The 19056-nt window shown below is 36.5% G+C and overlaps 1 protein-coding gene across 1 annotated transcript in view; it reads left to right on the forward strand.

The window, feature by feature from the left end:
- FCHO2 (FCH and mu domain containing endocytic adaptor 2) overlaps nucleotides 1-17539 on the forward strand; it is a 127273-nt gene extending 109734 nt beyond the window's left edge. The window contains 4 exon segments of the mRNA XM_021702060.2: nucleotides 9986-10185; nucleotides 10903-10967; nucleotides 14632-14796; nucleotides 15130-17539. Coding sequence (XP_021557735.1) covers nucleotides 9986-10185; nucleotides 10903-10967; nucleotides 14632-14796; nucleotides 15130-15152 — 453 coding nt within the window. The 3' untranslated portion in view covers nucleotides 15153-17539.
- Nucleotides 17540-19056: the final 1517 nt, after the last annotated feature.

Consider the following 19056-nt stretch of genomic DNA (forward strand, 5'->3'; position numbering starts at 1 on the left):
GGGACTCGATCCCGGGACTCCAGGATCATGACCTGAGCCGAAGGCAGTCACTTAACCAACTGAGCCACCCAGGTGCCCAGCAACATCAGTCTTAATAATGAAACACATAAAGCAGTTAAAGTCTGGAATGGCAAAGACACCTTATATTATGCTTGTTAATGGTATAAGATTTTTCTGGAGGTGTTAGAACAGGTAGAAAAGAGAATAAAGTAAGCAGTAATAAATACTGGAAGGAAGAACCCAGATATTACTTACAAGTTATGTTACATTCCTGAAAAACCCGAGGGAATCAATTGAAAAGCTATTTGCTATAAGAGCTTTTAGTAAAGTTGAGTTTAATGCAAAAATTAGTTGCATTTTAAATAACCAGTTAGGAATTCTAATGCAGAAAAGATGATTAAAAAAAAAAAAAACTAATCAGAGTTGGAGAGGTAGTATAAGATGGCAACAGAGGAGGATCCTGAACTCTCTTCCTTCTATGGACACACCACATCTACAGCTACATCTGGAACAATTTCCTCTAAAAAAGACCTGAAAACTACCTGAACAGTTCCCTCACGTTAGCAAACAAGAAAAGGGTCACATGGAAGCATGCAGGAGAGGCTGAGACCCAGTCTCCCCACAGACCCCACCTCCAGCACTGCAGTCTACAATCAGAAGGGAACTCACATACCTGGAGCTTCTTCCTGAGTGAAAGGTTCCTACCGCACATCAGGCACCCCAACTTTTAAGACCTGTACCTGAGAGAAGAGCCCCCAGAACATCTAGCTTTGGAAAGCAACAGAGCTCATGCCCCTAATACCCAGGGCTATAGTGATCTGAGAAACAGCTTTTAGAGGGCTCTTACAGAAATTCACTCACCCTAGGGACCAGGGCAGAGGCAGCCATTCAAAACGTACCCAGACTATGTGTGAAAGAGATTCATTTGCTAATCATAAGAGGCAGGGGCCTATAGGGGATACTCTCCAGGGACAGAGGAGCTAGTGGGCAACATTTTAGTGCTAACTAACTTATGAAAGCTGGCAGGTGCCATATATACATACATACACACACACACATACAGATACACATGTATATACACACACATTCTTTTATTCCAGACTTTTTTTTTTTTAAGTGGGTACCATCTTTACCATCCAGGGAACATAGGCTGAACAATGTCATTTTTGCACTCTCCCTCTGTCTTGCTACAGCTTGCTGGTATCCTCCACAAAGGAGATTATACACTTGTCTGGAGCCCTGGTTTTTTCAGCTGTTGCCTAGCAGATACCTGTAGATTGCCTGGTCTGGTGGCTAGCAGGTCTTATGCTTGTGGTCTTACAAGACTGTGTATATTTGCTTTATTCAAAAGCTGCTGCCTGATGATTTGGCTTCCTTCCAATCAGTCTCAGTGTAGGTGCTGAGATTACCTCCTTTGGGATAATGACAGGTCTTGGCACACCTTCCAACAATTGGGAGCTATTAAAAAAGAACAAGCTGCTTGGATAATCATGAAATGTCAAGAGACAAGTAGCAGTTAGCAAGGTTGGATGTTAAGGTTCATCTACATGAGGCTACTCCTTCAAGCCTGGGAGAGGTGGCTATTTCATCTTATACGTAGAAACAGAGTTAAGCAAAATCGAGAAACAAAAGAATGTTTCTAATAAAAGAACAAGATAAAAACTTCAGAAAAAAGCCTTAATGAAATGGAGGTAAGTAATTTGCCTGATAGAGAGCTCAAAGAAATGGTCATAAAGATGCTCATTGAACTTGGGATAAGAATGGATGGACAAAGAACTTAAATAGAAAATATAAGAAAGTATCAAATATCAAATGTAAGTCACAGTGCTGAAAAATACATGACTGAGAAACTAGAGGCGTTCAACAACAGACTAGATGGAGCAGAAGGAGGACAGTGGAACTCACCCAATCAGAGCAGCAAAAAGAATGAAAAAAGTGAGGATAGCTCAAGGGTCTTAAAGGGGCAACATCAAGCAGACTAACATTTGCATTGTAAGTGTTCCAGAAGGAGGAGAGGGTAGAGAAAAGCACAAAGAACTTACTTGAAGAAGTAATAGCTGAAAACTTTCCTAACCTGGGGAAGGAAACAGACATCCAGATCCAGGAAGACCAGAAGGTTCCAAGTTAGATGATCCCGAAGAGACTTACACCAAGACCTTTTGTAATTAAAATACCAAAAGTTAAAGAGGTCTTAAAAGTAGCAAGAGAAAAACCACTTGTTACATGTAGGGGTAACCGAACCCCCCACCCCCATAAGACTGTCAGCATGTTTTTCAGCACAAACATTGCAGGCCAGAAAGGGGACAGCAGGATACATTCAAAGTACTGAAAGAAAACAGCTTCCAACCAAGAATACCCTGCAAAGTTAGCATTTAGAATTGAAGGAGAGAGAAAGAGTTTTCTAGATAAGCATAAGGTAAACAAGTTCATTACAACTAAACCAACCTGACAAGAAATGTTAAAAGGACTTTAAGCTGAAAAGAAAGGGCACTAATTAATAAGAAAACAAATATAAGTATAAATCTCACTGGCAAAGGTGAGCATATGGTAAAGGTGTAGTGGATTAATTACTTATAAAGGTAGCATGAGGATTAAAAAACAAAAATAGTAAAAATAACTATACAGTAATTAGTTAAGGGATACACTAGATAAAGATAAAATGTGACATCAAAAACATCAAATGTCAGTGGGGGGAGACTAAAAATAAGGTAGAGCTTTAGAATATCTTCAAACTTCAGTGGTTCTCAACTTAAAATGGTTGTTATATGTAAGCCCCAGGGTAACTACAAAGCAAAAACCTATAGTAGATACACAAAAAATGAGAAAGGAATTTAAGCATGCCAGTAAATAAAGTCCTCAAACCACAAAGGAAGAGCACAGAGAAGAAAGAAACAGAGACAAACTATAGAAACAGCCAGGAAACAGTTGACAACATGCCAGTAAGTACATAGCTATCAATAATCTGTAAATGGACTAAATTCTCCAATCAGAAGACAGAATAGCTGAATGGATTAAAAATAATAAAAACATCTATATGCTGCTTGTAAGAGACTCACTTCAGATATAAGACCAAAGTTAAAGGGATGAAAGAGATGTTCCATGCAAATAGAAACCAAAAGAAAGCTGGGGTAGGTTAATAGACAAAATGGACTCTAAAATAAGAGGAATTAAGAGACAAAGAAGGACATTATATAGTGATAAAGGTGTCAGTCCACCACTACGATGTAATATATGCACCCAGCATTGAAGCACCTGAATATATATATAAAGCATATATTAAGAGACCTAAAGGGAAAAATTGATAGCAGTATAATAGGGGAATGTAATACCCCACTTACATCATCTAGCCAAGATATCAGTAAGGAAACACTGTTCTTAAATAACATGTTAGACCAGATGGACTTAAAAGCTATATACAGAACATTCCATCCAAAAGCCAGAATATACATTTTTCTCAAGTGCATATGGAACATTCTCCAGGATAGATCATAGGTTAGGCCACAAAGCAAGTCTTAATAAATTTAAAAAGAATGAAATCTTATCAAGCATCTTTTCTGAGCACAATGATATGTAACTAGAAATCAATTAAAGGAAGAAGACTGGAAAATTCACAGATATGTGGAGTTTAAACAGTATGCTGCAGGGGCACCTGGGTGGCTCAGTCATTAACCGTCTGCCTTCAGCTCAGGTCATGATCCCAGGGTCCTGGGACTGAGCCCTGCGTCGGGCTCCCTGCTGAGCAGGGAGTCTGCTTGTCCCTCTTCCTCTACCCCTCCCCCTGCTCATGTGCTCGATTGCTTGCTCGCTCTTTTGCTCTTTTTCTCAAATACATAAATAAAATCTTTTGCAAAAATTAAAAAAAAAATGCTACAGAACCACTGGGTCAATGAATAAATCAGGAGAGAAATTAAAAATTCTCTCGAAACAAATAAAAATGGAAATACAACACAAAAATTTATTGAATGCAGCCAGAGCAGTTCTAAGAAGGAAGTTCGTATCAATAAATGCTTACCTGGGAAACAAGAAAAATCTCAAACTTAACTTTACACATCAGAGAACTAGAAAATGAAACCAAAGTTAGTGGAATAATGGAAGTAACAAAGAGCAGAAATGAAATACAGATTAAAAATACAGCAGAAAAAACTAAGCTGGTTCTTTTAAAAGACAAAATTGATAAACTTTTAGTTAGACTCACCAAGAGAGAAGGAGAGATGGCTCAAATAAATAAAATCAGAAATAAAAGAGGAGACCTTACAACTTATACCACAGAAATACAAAGAGTCATGAGAGACCACTATGAACAATTTTATGCCAAAAAAATTGCACAACCTAGAAGTAACAGATCAATTTTTAGAAACATACAACCTTGTAAGACTAAATCCTGATGAAGTAGAAAATCTCAATAGACCAGTTACTAGTAAAGAGACTGTATCAGTAGTCAAAAACGTCCCAGCAACAAAAGTCCAGGACAATTCTACCAAACATTCAAAGAAGAATTAATACTGATCCTTATCAAACTGTTCCAAAAAAAAAAAAAAACAAGAGAAGGCAGCAATTCCATTTTATGAGGCCAGCATTGAGGCCAGCACTGATACCAAAGCCAGACAAGGATACCACAAGAAAAAATTATAGGCCAATATTGCTGATGAACATAGATACAAAAATCTACAACTAAATGTCAGCACACAAATTCAGCAGTACCTTAAAAGGATCATACACCATGATTAAGTGGGATTTATTCTGGAGATAACAAGGATGATGGTTCAACTTTGACAAATCAACTAACATGGTTAACAACAAAATGAAGTATAAAAATATCATCTCAGTAGATGCAGGAAAACCATTTGACAAAATTCAACATCCATTTATGATGAAAACTCCAGACAAACTGAATATAGAGGAAATGTATCTCAATAGAATAAAGGCCATATGGGACAAACCCACAGTTAACATCATATGCAATGGGGAAAAGCAGACAGCTTTTCCTCTAAGATTAGGAATAAGAGAAGGATGCCTACTCTCAACAGTTTAATTCAATGTACTATTTTAAGTCTTAGCCAGAGCAATTAGGCAAGAAAAAGGTAAAATGCTTCCAAATTGGAAAAGTAGTAAAATTGTCACTACAGATGATGTGATATGTAGAAAACGCTGAAGACTCCACCAAAAAAAACTTACGATAACTAATATATTCAGTAGAGTTGCAGGATACAAAATCCATATAAATCCATATACAGAAATCTTCTGCATTTTTTTTTTAAAGATTTTGTTTATTTATTTGACAGAGAGACAGCGAGAGAGGGAACACAAGCAGGGAGAGTGGGAGAGGGAGAAGCAGGCTTCCCGCTGGGCAGGGAGCCCGATGCGAGGCTTGATCCCAGGACCCTGGGATCATGACCTGAGCTGAAGGCAGACGCTTAACCGACTGAGCCACCCAGGCGCCCCAATCTTTTGCATTTTTGTACAGCAACAGTGAACTACAGAAAAAAAAAAACAAACTATGAAACCAATCCCATTTACAGTTGCTTCAAAAGAATAAAATGCCTAGTAATGAATTTAACCAAGGAGGTGAAAGACCTTTACACTGAAAACTGTAAGACAATGATGAAAAATTGAAGATGACACAAATAAATGGAAAGATATTCCATGTTCATGGATTGGAAGAATATTGTTAAAATATCCATAATAGCCAAAGAGCTATGTAGAATTTCAGTGCACTCCCTGAAGTTTCGATGCCATTTTTCACAGAAATAGAATGAACAGTACTAAAATTTGTGTAGAACCACAAAAGACCCCAAATAGCTAAAGAAATCTTGAAAAAAAAAAAGCTGGAGGTATCACACTCCCTGAGTTCAAATGGTATTACAAAGCTCTAGGAGTCCAAACTGTATGGCATGGCCATAAAAACAGACACATAGATCACTGGAACCAAATAGAGTCCAGAAGTAAATCAATGCATACATATTCAATTAATTTGCAGCAAAGGAGCCAAGAAGATACAATGGGGAAAGGGTAGCTCTACAATAAATGTGTGGGGAAAACTGGACAGCTATATGGTAAAGAATCAAACTGGGCCCCTGTCTTATACCGTACTCAAAAATCAACTCAAAATGTCCATGTACTTGAATTTAAGACCTGAAACCATAAAACTCCTAGAAGAATAAAAAAGTGTCTAAGTTCCCTGACAGTGGCCTTGGCAGTGATTTTTTGGATCAGACTCCAAAAGCAAAGGCAACAAGAGCAAAAATAAACAAGTGGGACTACCTCAAATTAGAAAGCTTCTGCACAGCAAAGGAAATGATCAGAAAAAGAAAAGGCAACCTACTTACTGGGAGGAAGTATTTGCAAATCAACCTGATAAGAGTTAATACCCAAAAGAATTCATAGCCAACAACTGGATTATAAAATGGCTATGGGATATGAATAGACATTTTTCCAAAGAAAACATACAGATGGTCGGTAGGGCACATGAAAAGATGCTCAACATCACTAGTCAGAGAAATGCAAATCAAAACCACAATGAAATATCACTTCACACGTGTTAGAATAGCTGTTATTAAAAAGACAAGAATTTACAAGTTGTGGAGAGGATATGGAGAAAAAAGAATCTTTGTGTACTGTTGGTGGGGATGTAAATTAGTGCAGCCACTATGGAAAACAGTATGGAGATTCCTCAAAAAAAAAAAAAAAATTCAAAAAGAACTACCATGTGATTTAGCAGTTGGACTTCTAGATACCTGTCTGAAGAAAACAAAAACGCTAATTAACAAATCATTTTCACTTCCATGTGTACTGTAGCATTATTAACAATAGCCTAGACATGGAAACAACCCAAGTGTCCCTCAATAGATGAAAGCATAAATAAGATGTAGTGTATATATATATATATATAATGGACTATTACTTGGCCATAATAAAGAATAAAATCTTGCCATTTGTAACATCATGGATGGACCTTGAGGGCGTTATGCTAAGTGAAGTAAGACCAACAAAGACAAATACGGTATAATCCCACTTATATATGGAACTTAAAAAACAAAATGCCAGGCTCAGAGATCAGAGAACAGATTGTTGGTTGCCAAATAGAGGGTTCAGGGGGGTAGGCAAAATGGGTGAAGTGATTCAAAAGTACGAACGTCCAGTTATGAGTCATGGGGATGGAAGATAACAGTGTCCTAAGGTTAGTAAAACTGTATTGCATATTTCAAAGTTGCTAAGAGGGTAGATCTTAATCCTCATCATGAGAAAAAATAATTGTGATTATTTTGCAGTGTATACAAATATTGAATGTTTATGCTGTCTGACTGAAATTCATGTCAATATACCACAATAAAAATTCTTTTAAAAATCTGTTAACACCATCCTTTCCTCTAGCCACAGTGAACAACAACAATAAAAACCAATTTGGAAAAAAACCTAACAATCTCAACTGAGCTGAATATAATTATAAAGGAATACTTTATTCAGATGAAGAGTCATGTTGTAAACAGTTTAGGTGTTTCTAAAATAACTTATAAATTTAATGTAATCCTGATCAGAAACCTAGTAGAAGTGTGTATGTATTGGTGTTTAGAAACTTGACAGTCATTTTCAGGTTCTCTGGAAGAATAAGGCTTGGAATAATCAGTTAAATATCTTAAATGGTAATGTGGAGTAATGTTTGAGTTTTAATGGGAAAACTTTTTGTAAGGTGACAGTATTTATAGTAGTTTGGAACTGGCAGAATAGATGGCCAGATCAAAGGAAGAGTATGTCCGGAAATGGATCTAAGAATAAATGGAAAACTTACTTGACCAATTAGCATTTCAAGGCAATGTGGAAATGATGAGTTTTTCAATAAATGGTACTGGGGCATCAGGCTGGAGATTTGGGAAAAAATTCACTGAATCCCTGACTCATACCTTTAAACAAAATAAAATCTGCATGTATCAATAATAGTAAGAGATGAAACCATAAAGTTACTAAAATAAATCATGGGTGAATATAAATCTATGGGTATATATGCAAGTGTGTGTATATATGTATAACTGTATATATTTTACATATTTTCATCTTGAAATGTCAAGACCTAAGTGTAATACAAAACCCAGAAGCCATGAATGAGTGAGATCTTTGACAACAAATAAATCAGTGTATATAAACTCTTTTTGTTAAAACAAATACTTAAATAGAATCCATATTTAATCTGAGGGAAAAGTATTTGTAATATATAAGACCAAAGGGTTACTGTAAACCTTATAAATTAATAAGTAAAAGGTGATTAACTCAATAGATAGGTAACTTCCAGAAGATGCTCCATGTCAGTAGTAATCAGAGCAATGAATATTAAGACAACAGTGAGATACCAGTTTTAGCCCATTAATTGACAAAAATGGGCAAGATTGCTCTATTAAGAGAGGTGTGACCACTTGTTAGAAGGTGTACAAGTTAATCAAACTGATTAGAAAGCAGTTCTTTTAGGTTGTTGAATTAGATTGCTGAATAGTCAAATTTTTAAAGAATTATTTAGAGAGAGAGAGAGCACGAGCAGGCGGGGCAGAGGGAGAGAAAGAGAAAATTTCAAGCAGACTCTGTCCTGCGTGCAGAGCCCAACACGGGGCTCCATCTCAAGATCCTGAGATCACAACCTGAGCCAAAACAAAAGTCTGATGCTCAAATGACTACGCCACCCAGGTGCCCCTGAATAGTTGAACCTTTAATTTAGCAATTCCACCTCAAGAAATCAGTTCTTCAAATATCACAAAAATGGGCAAAAAACGAAGATTAAGGTACAAAGGATATTCACTGCAGCATTTTATGGAAGCCACTTAAGTACACATCTACAGAAGAGATTCATTAAATGAGTTACTACAGCCTTTAAAAGAATGAGATCCATGTATGCATACCTACCAAGTGTGTAAGGAAATGTACCACGGTGTTAACAATGGGGAGTAAGAATGTCAAGGGATAAGTTTCCTATTTCATCTGAAATTTTTTTTAGGATTGTATTTATTAGAGTGAGCACAAGGGGTGGGGGAGGGGTATAGAGGGAGAAGCAGGCTTCCCGTTGAGCAGGGAGCCCAACGCAGCACTTGATGCGAGGACCCTGAGATCATGACCTGAATCCAAGGCAGATGCCTAACCAGCTGAGCTACCCAGGCGCTGCCCTCCTTGCCCCCATACTATCTGAATTTTTAATAGAGTAATGGTATTAAAATGGCTTGTGTTTCTAGAAAATAAATACTTTAAAAAGTGCTGCCACTTAAATGGGCTTAAAGTTTATTGCAAGTATTCATTATTATTAATTCTGTAAATGTTATTCAGTGCTTGTTTACTAGGAATAGCATGAAAGATAGACAGTATATAAAGTAGATAATAATGTATGTTACTGAGAAAAGGCAAAGTGTGCAGAATAAAGAAGAATGAAAATGTAATATTAGTGTAAATTTAGACAGGGTGATCAGGGTAGGTCTCATTAAAAAGGAGTTACTTCAGCAGGGAACTAAAGAATGGAAAAGAATTGCACCATTTACTATGGGTCATGTGGTTAAAATTAAACACTTGCAGTTGGAAGTATTCTAATTCTCAACTTGCAGTATTGCATAATTTATCTTTTTTAATTTAATTTTCTTAAATTCATAAGGAATCTTAGAATTCTGTGTTGGATATTGAGAGATACTCAAAAGTTACATGCATAAATAAGAATCACCTGATATCATACTTATTTCTGGACCTTGCACCTAAGCTTCTGAGTCAGATTCTCTGTATTTGGATCTCCAGGAATGTGTATTTTGCACAAATATCATGGATATTTTGATGTATGTAGTCCCAGATCCACACTTGGAGAGTGACTCTTACTCCTTTGAGATGAACCTGCTTTATTCTGCCTAGCAGTATTTCCGTCATTGTTTCTGATTCCAAGACTCTTGTGGTCATGTATACATCTCATTAGCATGACTTGTTTACTTTTGGGGCAAAAAACTTTCTTGGGTTTTTTTTCTCTTTAAAGGTATCATCAAATGGTATTCAGTCCACTCCTCTAAATCTTGCAACATACTGGAAATGCAGTGCTGGCACCACAGATCTTAGAGTGGATTATAAGTACAACCCAGAAGCTATGGTGGCACCAAGTGTGCTTTCCAACATACAGGTGGTGGTACCTGTGGATGGAGGAGTCACAAACATGCAGTCCCTTCCCCCTGCAATATGGTAAATTTTAGATTTCTGAATTCCTGCTAAATTTCTCCTCCAAGTCCCAACTTCTAGAACCTGAGTTCTCAAAGTTGTCTTGTAAGTTTGGAAAGTTTTAGTGCATTTTACCATGGAAACCATGGTATGTATGAAAGATGCTGTTCATCCTATTAGTCTAATCCCAGTAGCCTCATTCCAGAAGTGGGTTTGCTGTCACCACCTAGACGTGAATGATACAGTACAACTTTACCCTTAGGCAAATTGCTTAACCTCTGTAAACTTTATTTTTCTTAAAAAAGAAAAAAAAAAAGATAATTACTTTGCAGAGTTATATATAACATCTAGCATATCTGTAAGGACACCTGTCTTACTAGTTTAGTAACTCTCATCTCTTAACTTCTTCTCTTGTTCCCTTTATTAATATGAGATTCTGACACTCTATTTGCTTCACTGTTTAATAAAATTTTCTTCTCCTTTAGTAATGAAGGTACCGAACCACCTATACATTCAGTTTTCCTCTCTCTGACCAGAAGAAACTTTGTAATCTAGTAAATTTCCATTAAGATATTAGCATTATATTATATCATGAACACATCTTCACCAGGTAATACTAAAAGTAAATTTAGCCCTATAGTTGTTCTGGCGAAATATTTAAAATACATTTATTTTTTGACTGCCCATCCATTTATAAGGCACTATACTGGACACTTAATCTGAAGATACTTGTTCTTACAGGAATGCAGAACAAATGAAAGCCTTTTGGAAACTCTCTGGTATTTCAGAGAAATCAGAAAATGGAGGTAAGTGTGTATATGCTTTTTTGTTTGTAATGCAGTGCCCCTGAAAATGGATTTTTTAGGCATTTTTATGGAAAGCTTTTTCTTGGATTTTCATGCCTTCAGTTCTAGAATTGACCACTAGGTGGAAGTTAAAACCTTAAATAAGAGTGCACCAGTTGATATTCAGAACACATTTTTTTCCCCTCTAGATTGAATATGCTTTCTCTGTAAGAAAAAGCATTTGTTTCGCTGTAACTTTATAAAAACTATGTAAATGCGTATGCTCACATGGTAACAGTCAATTTACTTTATTAGGTATTTTCAAGTAGAACCATCTATCCTGCTGGGTAACCTGATAACTGAAACTCTTTTAACACACCCTTTAGGTCATTCTGTTATTGGGGTCCTGGCCTCCCAGAAATCATGCAGAAGCTTCCAGACTTAAAAAATCCTCTTTCTTTGCCTTCCCACCTTCCTAAGACAACTTTTCTTAGTCGTATCACCTTAGTAAAACCAACCATCAACAGCTTTTACTTCTCTGCTTATTATTTTAAGGAGAAACAAGTTAATTGCTTACTTCCACCAAGTCTCCATCTGTTTGTGTTCAAAATGCAAAGGAAAAATCTCTGCTGGGTGGTCACCCTAGTGTCTCCTCTAAGTCAACTTAGAATATAATTTCCAGGACCATCAAGTCTTTAATTATTCTCATTTTCTCTTAAAGTTAAGAGAATTCTCTTGCTCTCTTTTTTTTATTAACGTATAATGTATTATTTGTTTCAGGAGTACAGGTCTGTGATTCATCAGTCTTACACAATTCACAGCACTCACCATAGCACATACCCTCCCCAGTGTCCATCACCCAGTTACCCCATCCTTCCCACCCCCCACCACTCCAGCAACCCTCAGTTTGTTTCCTGAGATTAAGAGTCTCTTGGGGCGCCTGGGTGGCTCAGTCGTTAAGCGTCTGCCTTCGGCTCAGGTCATGATCTCAGGGTCCTGGGATCGAGCCCCGTGTCGGGCTCCCTGCTCCACGGGAGGCCTGCTTCTCCCTCTCCCACTCCCTCTGCTTGTGTTCCCTCTCTCGCTGTCTCTGTCAAATAAATAAATAAAATCTTTAAAAAAAAAAAAAGTCTCTTATGGTTTGTCTCCCTCTCTGGTTTTGTCTTGTTTCATTTTTCCCTCCCTCCCCCTATGATCCTCTGCTTTGTTTCTCAAATTCCACGTATCAGTGAGATCATATGATAATTGTCTTTCTCTGATTGTATTTCACTTTCCTGCTCTCCTTTGAATGCCTAATTTAACCTTCAATAACTTTTCCTGTTAAGTAGGTTTGTTTTTTTTTTTTTTTAGCTTTTCCAGTTTTGCTTAAGCTTTTTCTCTTTGAACATTTTAAGCATACTGTGATCAAAACATAAATCATTTCAGTAGGTTTTCTCACATTTCTTTATCAAGGACCAGCAACATATCTGTAGTGGCTATTTATTTATACATGCCATGCTGAATCATACTTTTACTAGAGAAACATCTATTTGGTGAAATAGCCAAGATGATCTACAGTTCCTTTGTTGCTGTTTGGTACTTGAAGTTTGCCTGTTTTCAGGTGCCAGTGGTGCTGACTTTTACTCAAGCATTATGGCTTCTGGGGAGACAAATTTGAAATTCGTAGTTAAAACTAGAAGTAAACCAGAAGTCCTATTTGAATTGAGGGCTTACAACCAGTTAGCAGGGAAGAGAGGACATAGATTTTTCCCCTGCTTAATGAAACTGTACTATTTTAAGTACTAACAAGGGAAATTGTTCCTTCAAAAATAAGATACAAATTTTCTAACCAGATATTTTAATAGTTTGCCTCTGCTGTTCAGGTATCAAGTGTGTGAAGAAATGTTAAAATCTTTTAAATGTGGTTCTGATTTGGTTAGTCAGCCTTTAAAAAGAAATATCCAAATTAGAATGCTGTAAAATAGGAATATGTTTCTATTCTGGCATTATGCCCAGAAGAGGGACAGGAAATAATTCTCAAGTTTAAGCACTGCCAAGGTGGCTGCTCTTGGCCTGTGTAGAACTTTCACAGAATTGAATTGCCTATCAAGAGAATTGTAAAATGTAAGGAGGGTTTGGACAGTGGTTAAGAATTAGGCAGCAGTTCATCCCCCAGCTGATCTGTGCCATCAGGTGCAGTCCTGCAGGCTGGATCACGGTTATGGTATCTTCCTCCAGATTTCCCTCTGTGGTGTTCAGCTTCTGTGCAAGGAATCCTAGAACGTCACTCCTGCTACCTGGCAATTCCATCTGTTTTCCTTGACCAGAAACCTGAGCATGCCCCTAGACTACTCCTCCTTTCCCCCTTTTTTGACTCCCAACTCTGAAATATCTTTCAAATGCATTTACTTCTTTCCTTTCCCTTAGCCTAGTTGAGATCCCCTGTTTAATCAGCTGTCACATAGAGTTCCACACTGTTTTATTGACTTTTAGTTGGTTTCCCTACCTTGCATCTTATACTTCGGTCCCCTTTTGAGATACTAATCTTAAATGTTTTTGTCTTCCTTATCTTTAGTGGCTCCCTATGATTATTTCTTATCGTGAATTGTAAGGATACTTCCAACGTGTTCCTTCCTACCCTAGTCTTATCTTCTGCCACTCTTGCATCCTGTTCTCCAGCTCTTCTGTGATGTATGCAGTTCCGTTAAAGGCACTGTGCTCTCTCAGGTCTCCCATCTCTGTACCTGTAGTTACCGCTGCCGGCAATTCACATTGGGCCTATAGCTCTTGAGAGCTCTTTTACAGCATTTATCATATTCATCATAATTATTTGGTTTACAGTTTCTGGCACACGGTTAGACTGAGGTATGTTGAATAAATGGTTATATTGAAAAGAAAGCATCTCAGAACTACCTAGTTGACCCTTGACCAATGCAGGGGTGAGGAGTGCCGAACCCTCTGCACCCCACCCACCCTGGTGGCACTGTATAGTCAAAAATCCACATATAACTTAGACTCCCCCAAAATTTTATTAGTAATAGTCTACTGTTGACCAGAAGCTCTACTGATAACAGTTGAAAATACTGTTCTATGTTATTATATACATAGATATCGTCAAAATAAAGTAAGCGAAATAAAAGAAAATGTTAAGAAAATCGGAAGAGAAAATCCATTTACAGTACTGTACTGATGGGGGAAAAAAATCCATGTTTAAGTGGACCCACATAGTTCAAACCCATGTTGTTTAAAGGTCAGCTGTATTTGGCATGATAGTACCAGTTAAATTTGAAGAAGCGGAGTAGAAAATAATGTTGATACAGCTTTCCCAGTCTTAGCTGTCTTTCCTTCTTTACCTCTCCCACCCCCATAATATGGTAGTTGCTGTCATTTCCTTTTGACTTTATTCCTACTCGTACTCCTCCTAGGGTTTCCCTCCGAACTGCCCTCATGAACTCCCTTTTTCTCTTTCGACTTACTTCCACGTGTCTGTATGTAGCACATTGAATCTCAGTAGGAATCTACCAGGGTGTTTACTATTAAGTCAGAGAGAAGCAGGGATTAAATTAATTCAGATTCATTGAATAAAGTCTGCTTTGGAAACAGGACAATGGTTTGTTTACTGTATACATTTTATGAATTTGGCATAGGACATAGTTCATCTTCACTTGTTTCTGTGTCAATTGTTCTTTTATTCTTTGCCTTGTAGGTTCTGGGTCCCTCAGAGCAAAATTTGATCTTTCAGAAGGACCTAGCAGACCCACCACACTTGCAGTGCAATTCCTCAGCGAGGGAAATACCCTCTCAGGAGTAGATATTGAACTTGTAGGCACTGGCTATAGGCTTTCCTTAGTAAAGAAGCGGTTTGCCACTGGTAAGTTGGGAGATTTTAAGTTTTTAATGTACATGGGAAACATTTATATTCGAACAGTAAGTTTCTAAGCAACTGTTTATTAAATTGTCAAGCAGTTTGTAATCTAAAGTCATGGAAACTTTCTTCTTTGACCTTTGTACAAAGTACCAGGTAGAGACACACCTGGGAGAGAGTAAGCATGGTCCGGACAGCTGGACGGACACCTGTGATGTTTCTAATGTATTGTAAACAGCAGGTGGGAACTGAGTTTGTGTATCTGTACCCACAGTGAAAATGTCCTCCTTTGAGTTCATTTGAAAGTGTAATTGCTGGGGTCTGCTTGGTGTTTTTCAGGACGATACCTGGCGGATTGTTGATGGACCTGGGAAACTGGTTGGCTCGAGAGAATTACAGGCCTGCCATCCTGTGTTGTCTGTTCTTTCCAACACTGTTTTAGCTTGTATTAGGTCTTTGAACTTACATATATTTGAGAACTGATTACAAACATTAAATTGCACTTTTGAAGTGACTCATCAAAAGCAATAGCACTGAAATGATTTTCAACACTGTTAATGATCAACTGCCATATTCCGGAAGCACCTTTGAGATTCTCAGTAAAATGAAGTTTTCCTAGGCTGAAATTTTTACATTATCTTCAGTGTCTATGTTGAGTTGTAGTGTATTATCAGGCCTAAAATTTCAGGAGAGCAAGCACAAAATAATTCAGCTTTCCATTAATTTTTAGAGTCAGAGATAGCTTTGAAATTTCCTAAGTTTGATATTGAATGGAGACACACAGAACGTTGAATTGTAAGTTTTGGATAATGTTAATTTAGAATACTCAATCAAATTGAGTTATGTGCCATAATCAGACCAGAGTCCAAGGCGTATGCAAAAAAATGTATAATTTGATTCTCATATAAACATTAATAAAGTGTAGATGGTGTTTTGTATGATTTTTTTAATTCTCAAGTGCAATGTGTGTTAAAATAAGCTTGCAAAAGACCGCAGAGAAATTTACTTCTGCAGTTAGTTAACTTTATAGAATTTGTGATTGTTTTTAAGAATTAATGCTGTAGATTTAATTTATTTTTATATGGATTACATAATGTGTGCCTTTTAAAACAATAACAAAAGCCAGAAATGTGCCTATCCAGTTTGTGTTCATTAACGTGCCTCACTTTCCCCCCCTCACAGTCTGGATCTTCTATCTTAGGGTGGTCAAGCATTTTTACAAGATAATTGCCATTTCTGTAAATACCTTTGGCCTCAGTTGGAAAGGGAATTCAGAGTAACTAAAGGGTAATTTGTACTTAAAAACCCTGGCTCACTTCTTTAGTGATAACACTGTAGCCACTAGAAAGAGAACTATACCTAAGGGCATATGTTTACAGGGGGGAAAGTTACCTTCAGTTATTCCACCTAAGTATGTAAATCATAAAACAAATATTGAAAAACTGATGAATGGTTAATTGGTAACTGCTGTTTTATTTCTCAACTTGGCATTTCCCTTCATTCTGTTTATCATTGGAAATTTATATACATTTACTGAATGTGTTGTGAGCATGAATTTTGTGAGAAACTCATTTAAGAAATATTAGTTTTGGCATTGGAGAAGTACTGCCAGTTGTTTTCATTTCAACAATTGGAAAAATTACCAATTTATATGTTTTTATTATTTAACTTCCACCTGCTAGAAATGGGGAGATTATTTGAAGTGATGGATTGGGTTAAGCCTTTCTTGAACTACTAATATTAAATAGTAAAACTAACTTTGTAGCAAATCCTGATTAACTGAAAGACTTAAAATATTTTGGACAGTTTCATAACTTACAAATGGGAATTTTATTTATAAGGATAAATGCCAGTGTCCTGCATTTTTACGTAGAAGTGATAAATTGTGTTATATAATTTATATAAAACCACTAATTATTCTGTTAAGCTTTACAGAACATAAAACCCCTACTACTAGACACTTATGTAATGTCTTGCTCTACTAAATATAGCAGAAAATCTACTTACTAGCAATACATATAACACAATATGTGCTTTTTAAATATATTCAGTGTTAGCCCAGTTCTAAATTTAGATTTGACTAAAGCAACACATTGACAATTTGCTGAAATGTTCATCTTTACTACATAGTGAGCAAAATGAGAATTGCTCTTATATTGTGTTCTTTTAAATGCCAATTACAGTCCCTTACTGGAATCTTAAATGTAACTGCTTTGTAATCGGGCAGCTTTTAATGGGCAGTTAATACTTTATTATTGGACTTGACACCATTACACTCACCATGTTTGTTTTTAAATCAAGTATTACCTGAAAATGTTCAAATTAGTGAAATGGTTAAACTTCTGCACTTTCTTAATTACCACAGTCTTCATACCAAGTGTTGATACCTACATTTGTATTTAGGCGCAGGTTACAATTTTGAAGCCATATGAGTTTATATTGATTTTGTTTTTCATTTAAAAATCCACTAATGGTATAAAAAAGACCAGTAGATTTTCAATGGGAAATGTATTTAGCAAGCTGGTTCTTGCTTATGTATAGTGATAAACTTTGTAGCTGCCTCTTTAACCAAGAATTTGTAAACACAGAACTCTAACAAATGTGAGTTTTTAAGAAATATTATTTACTACTTTGAGTTGTAATTAGAACAATGCAAATCTATCTTACACAATTTTGTAAATATTTTCGATTTTTTCATAAAATGTAAATTTTACATAAAAGTTGTGCCCTTAATAAACATGTAATATATAATTTATCTGTTGGTTTATGTGTCTTTGTACCCCTACTGATAGGACAAGGCAAGCTAGGTAAGGAGTAATTGGTTTTGAACTTGGTATCACCATTTAGACAGGCATACAGATTGATCTGTTAATTTTAATTGGTTATATCAGAAAACTTTATTTGCAGTATCACCTCAAAATATAGAAATTGTTTAATAAGAGATTTTTAAATATATTTAAATACATTTTCCAATGTATAGTTTCTAAATATATTTAAACTGATGTTAAGCTTTAGCGAAGACTTTCCTCCTGATATAACAAGTGATTTCTTGGCCTTTCCCTTATGGTTGCAGTGTGGCTGCCACAGGTCCAGAGTATATAATTACATCGGAAGCTGGGAGAAGGGGCAGTGCCTGGTGTACCTGTCCTTTCTGTCAGGAGAGTAAAACCTTTTCCAGAAGCTTCTACCACATTTGTGCTTATATCTTGTTGCCTAGTATTGTGTAAGAGAGGCAGAGTAAGCAAGTAGCCTTTATAATGAAAATGAGCGAAGGAGAAGGGGCTGGACCAATAGGTCAGCCACAGAATTCCTGACTGGTACAGGAGTATTTCCTTATGGCTTATTGCCAATCGAATCTTTGCATTATCCCAGTAAACTTCAAGAAAAAAAAAGGGGGTTGTTTGTTTGTTTTTGTTTTTTAGGATAAACAGCAATGGGCAGGGCAAACTTGAAAATCTTCTGTTTTTATCTTTAGGAAGAATCTATCAGTATAACCTTTGAATAGAACAAGGCACATCACTATCTGTGGTGAACATAGATGCCAAAATCCTCAACAAAATATTAGCAAACTACATTCAACAATCCACTAAAATGATCATTTGCAACAGCCAAGCAGGATTTATTCCAGGGATGCAAAGATGGTTTAACATACACAAAATCAATATGGTACACTCTATTAACAAAATGAAAACTAAAAATGATATAATCATCTCAAAAGATACAGAGAAAGCATCTGACAAAATTCAACATCCATTCATGATAAAAACTCCTAACTAAGTGGGCATAGGGGAAATATACTTCAATATAATAAAGGCCATATATAGCAAACCCACTGTCAAGTGGGTGAAATGCTGAAAGCTTTTCCTCAAAGATCATAACAAGATAAGGATGTCCACTTTCACCAGAGTGCTGGAAGTCCTACTCATAGCAGTTAGAAAAGGAAATGAAAGTCCTCCAAATCGGTAAGGAGGAAGTAAGACTCACTGGTTGCAGATGAAGGATACTGAATATAGGAAACCCTAAATACTGCACCAAAAAATTATCAGAACTAAAAAATTCAAGGTTGTAGGATACAAAAATAAATCAGTTGCATTTCTATACACTAATAGCAAAATAGCACAAAGAGAAATTAAGAAAACCAAATCCCATTTACCATTACATCAAACAGTATAAAATACCTAGGAATACATTTAACCATTGAAGTAAAATACCTATACTATGAAAACTTTAAGATAACTGATGAAACCAATAGAAGATGACACAAAC

Source organism: Neomonachus schauinslandi, chromosome 7 (genome assembly GCF_002201575.2).
Source record: "Neomonachus schauinslandi chromosome 7, ASM220157v2, whole genome shotgun sequence".
NCBI lineage: Eukaryota > Metazoa > Chordata > Mammalia > Carnivora > Phocidae > Neomonachus > Neomonachus schauinslandi.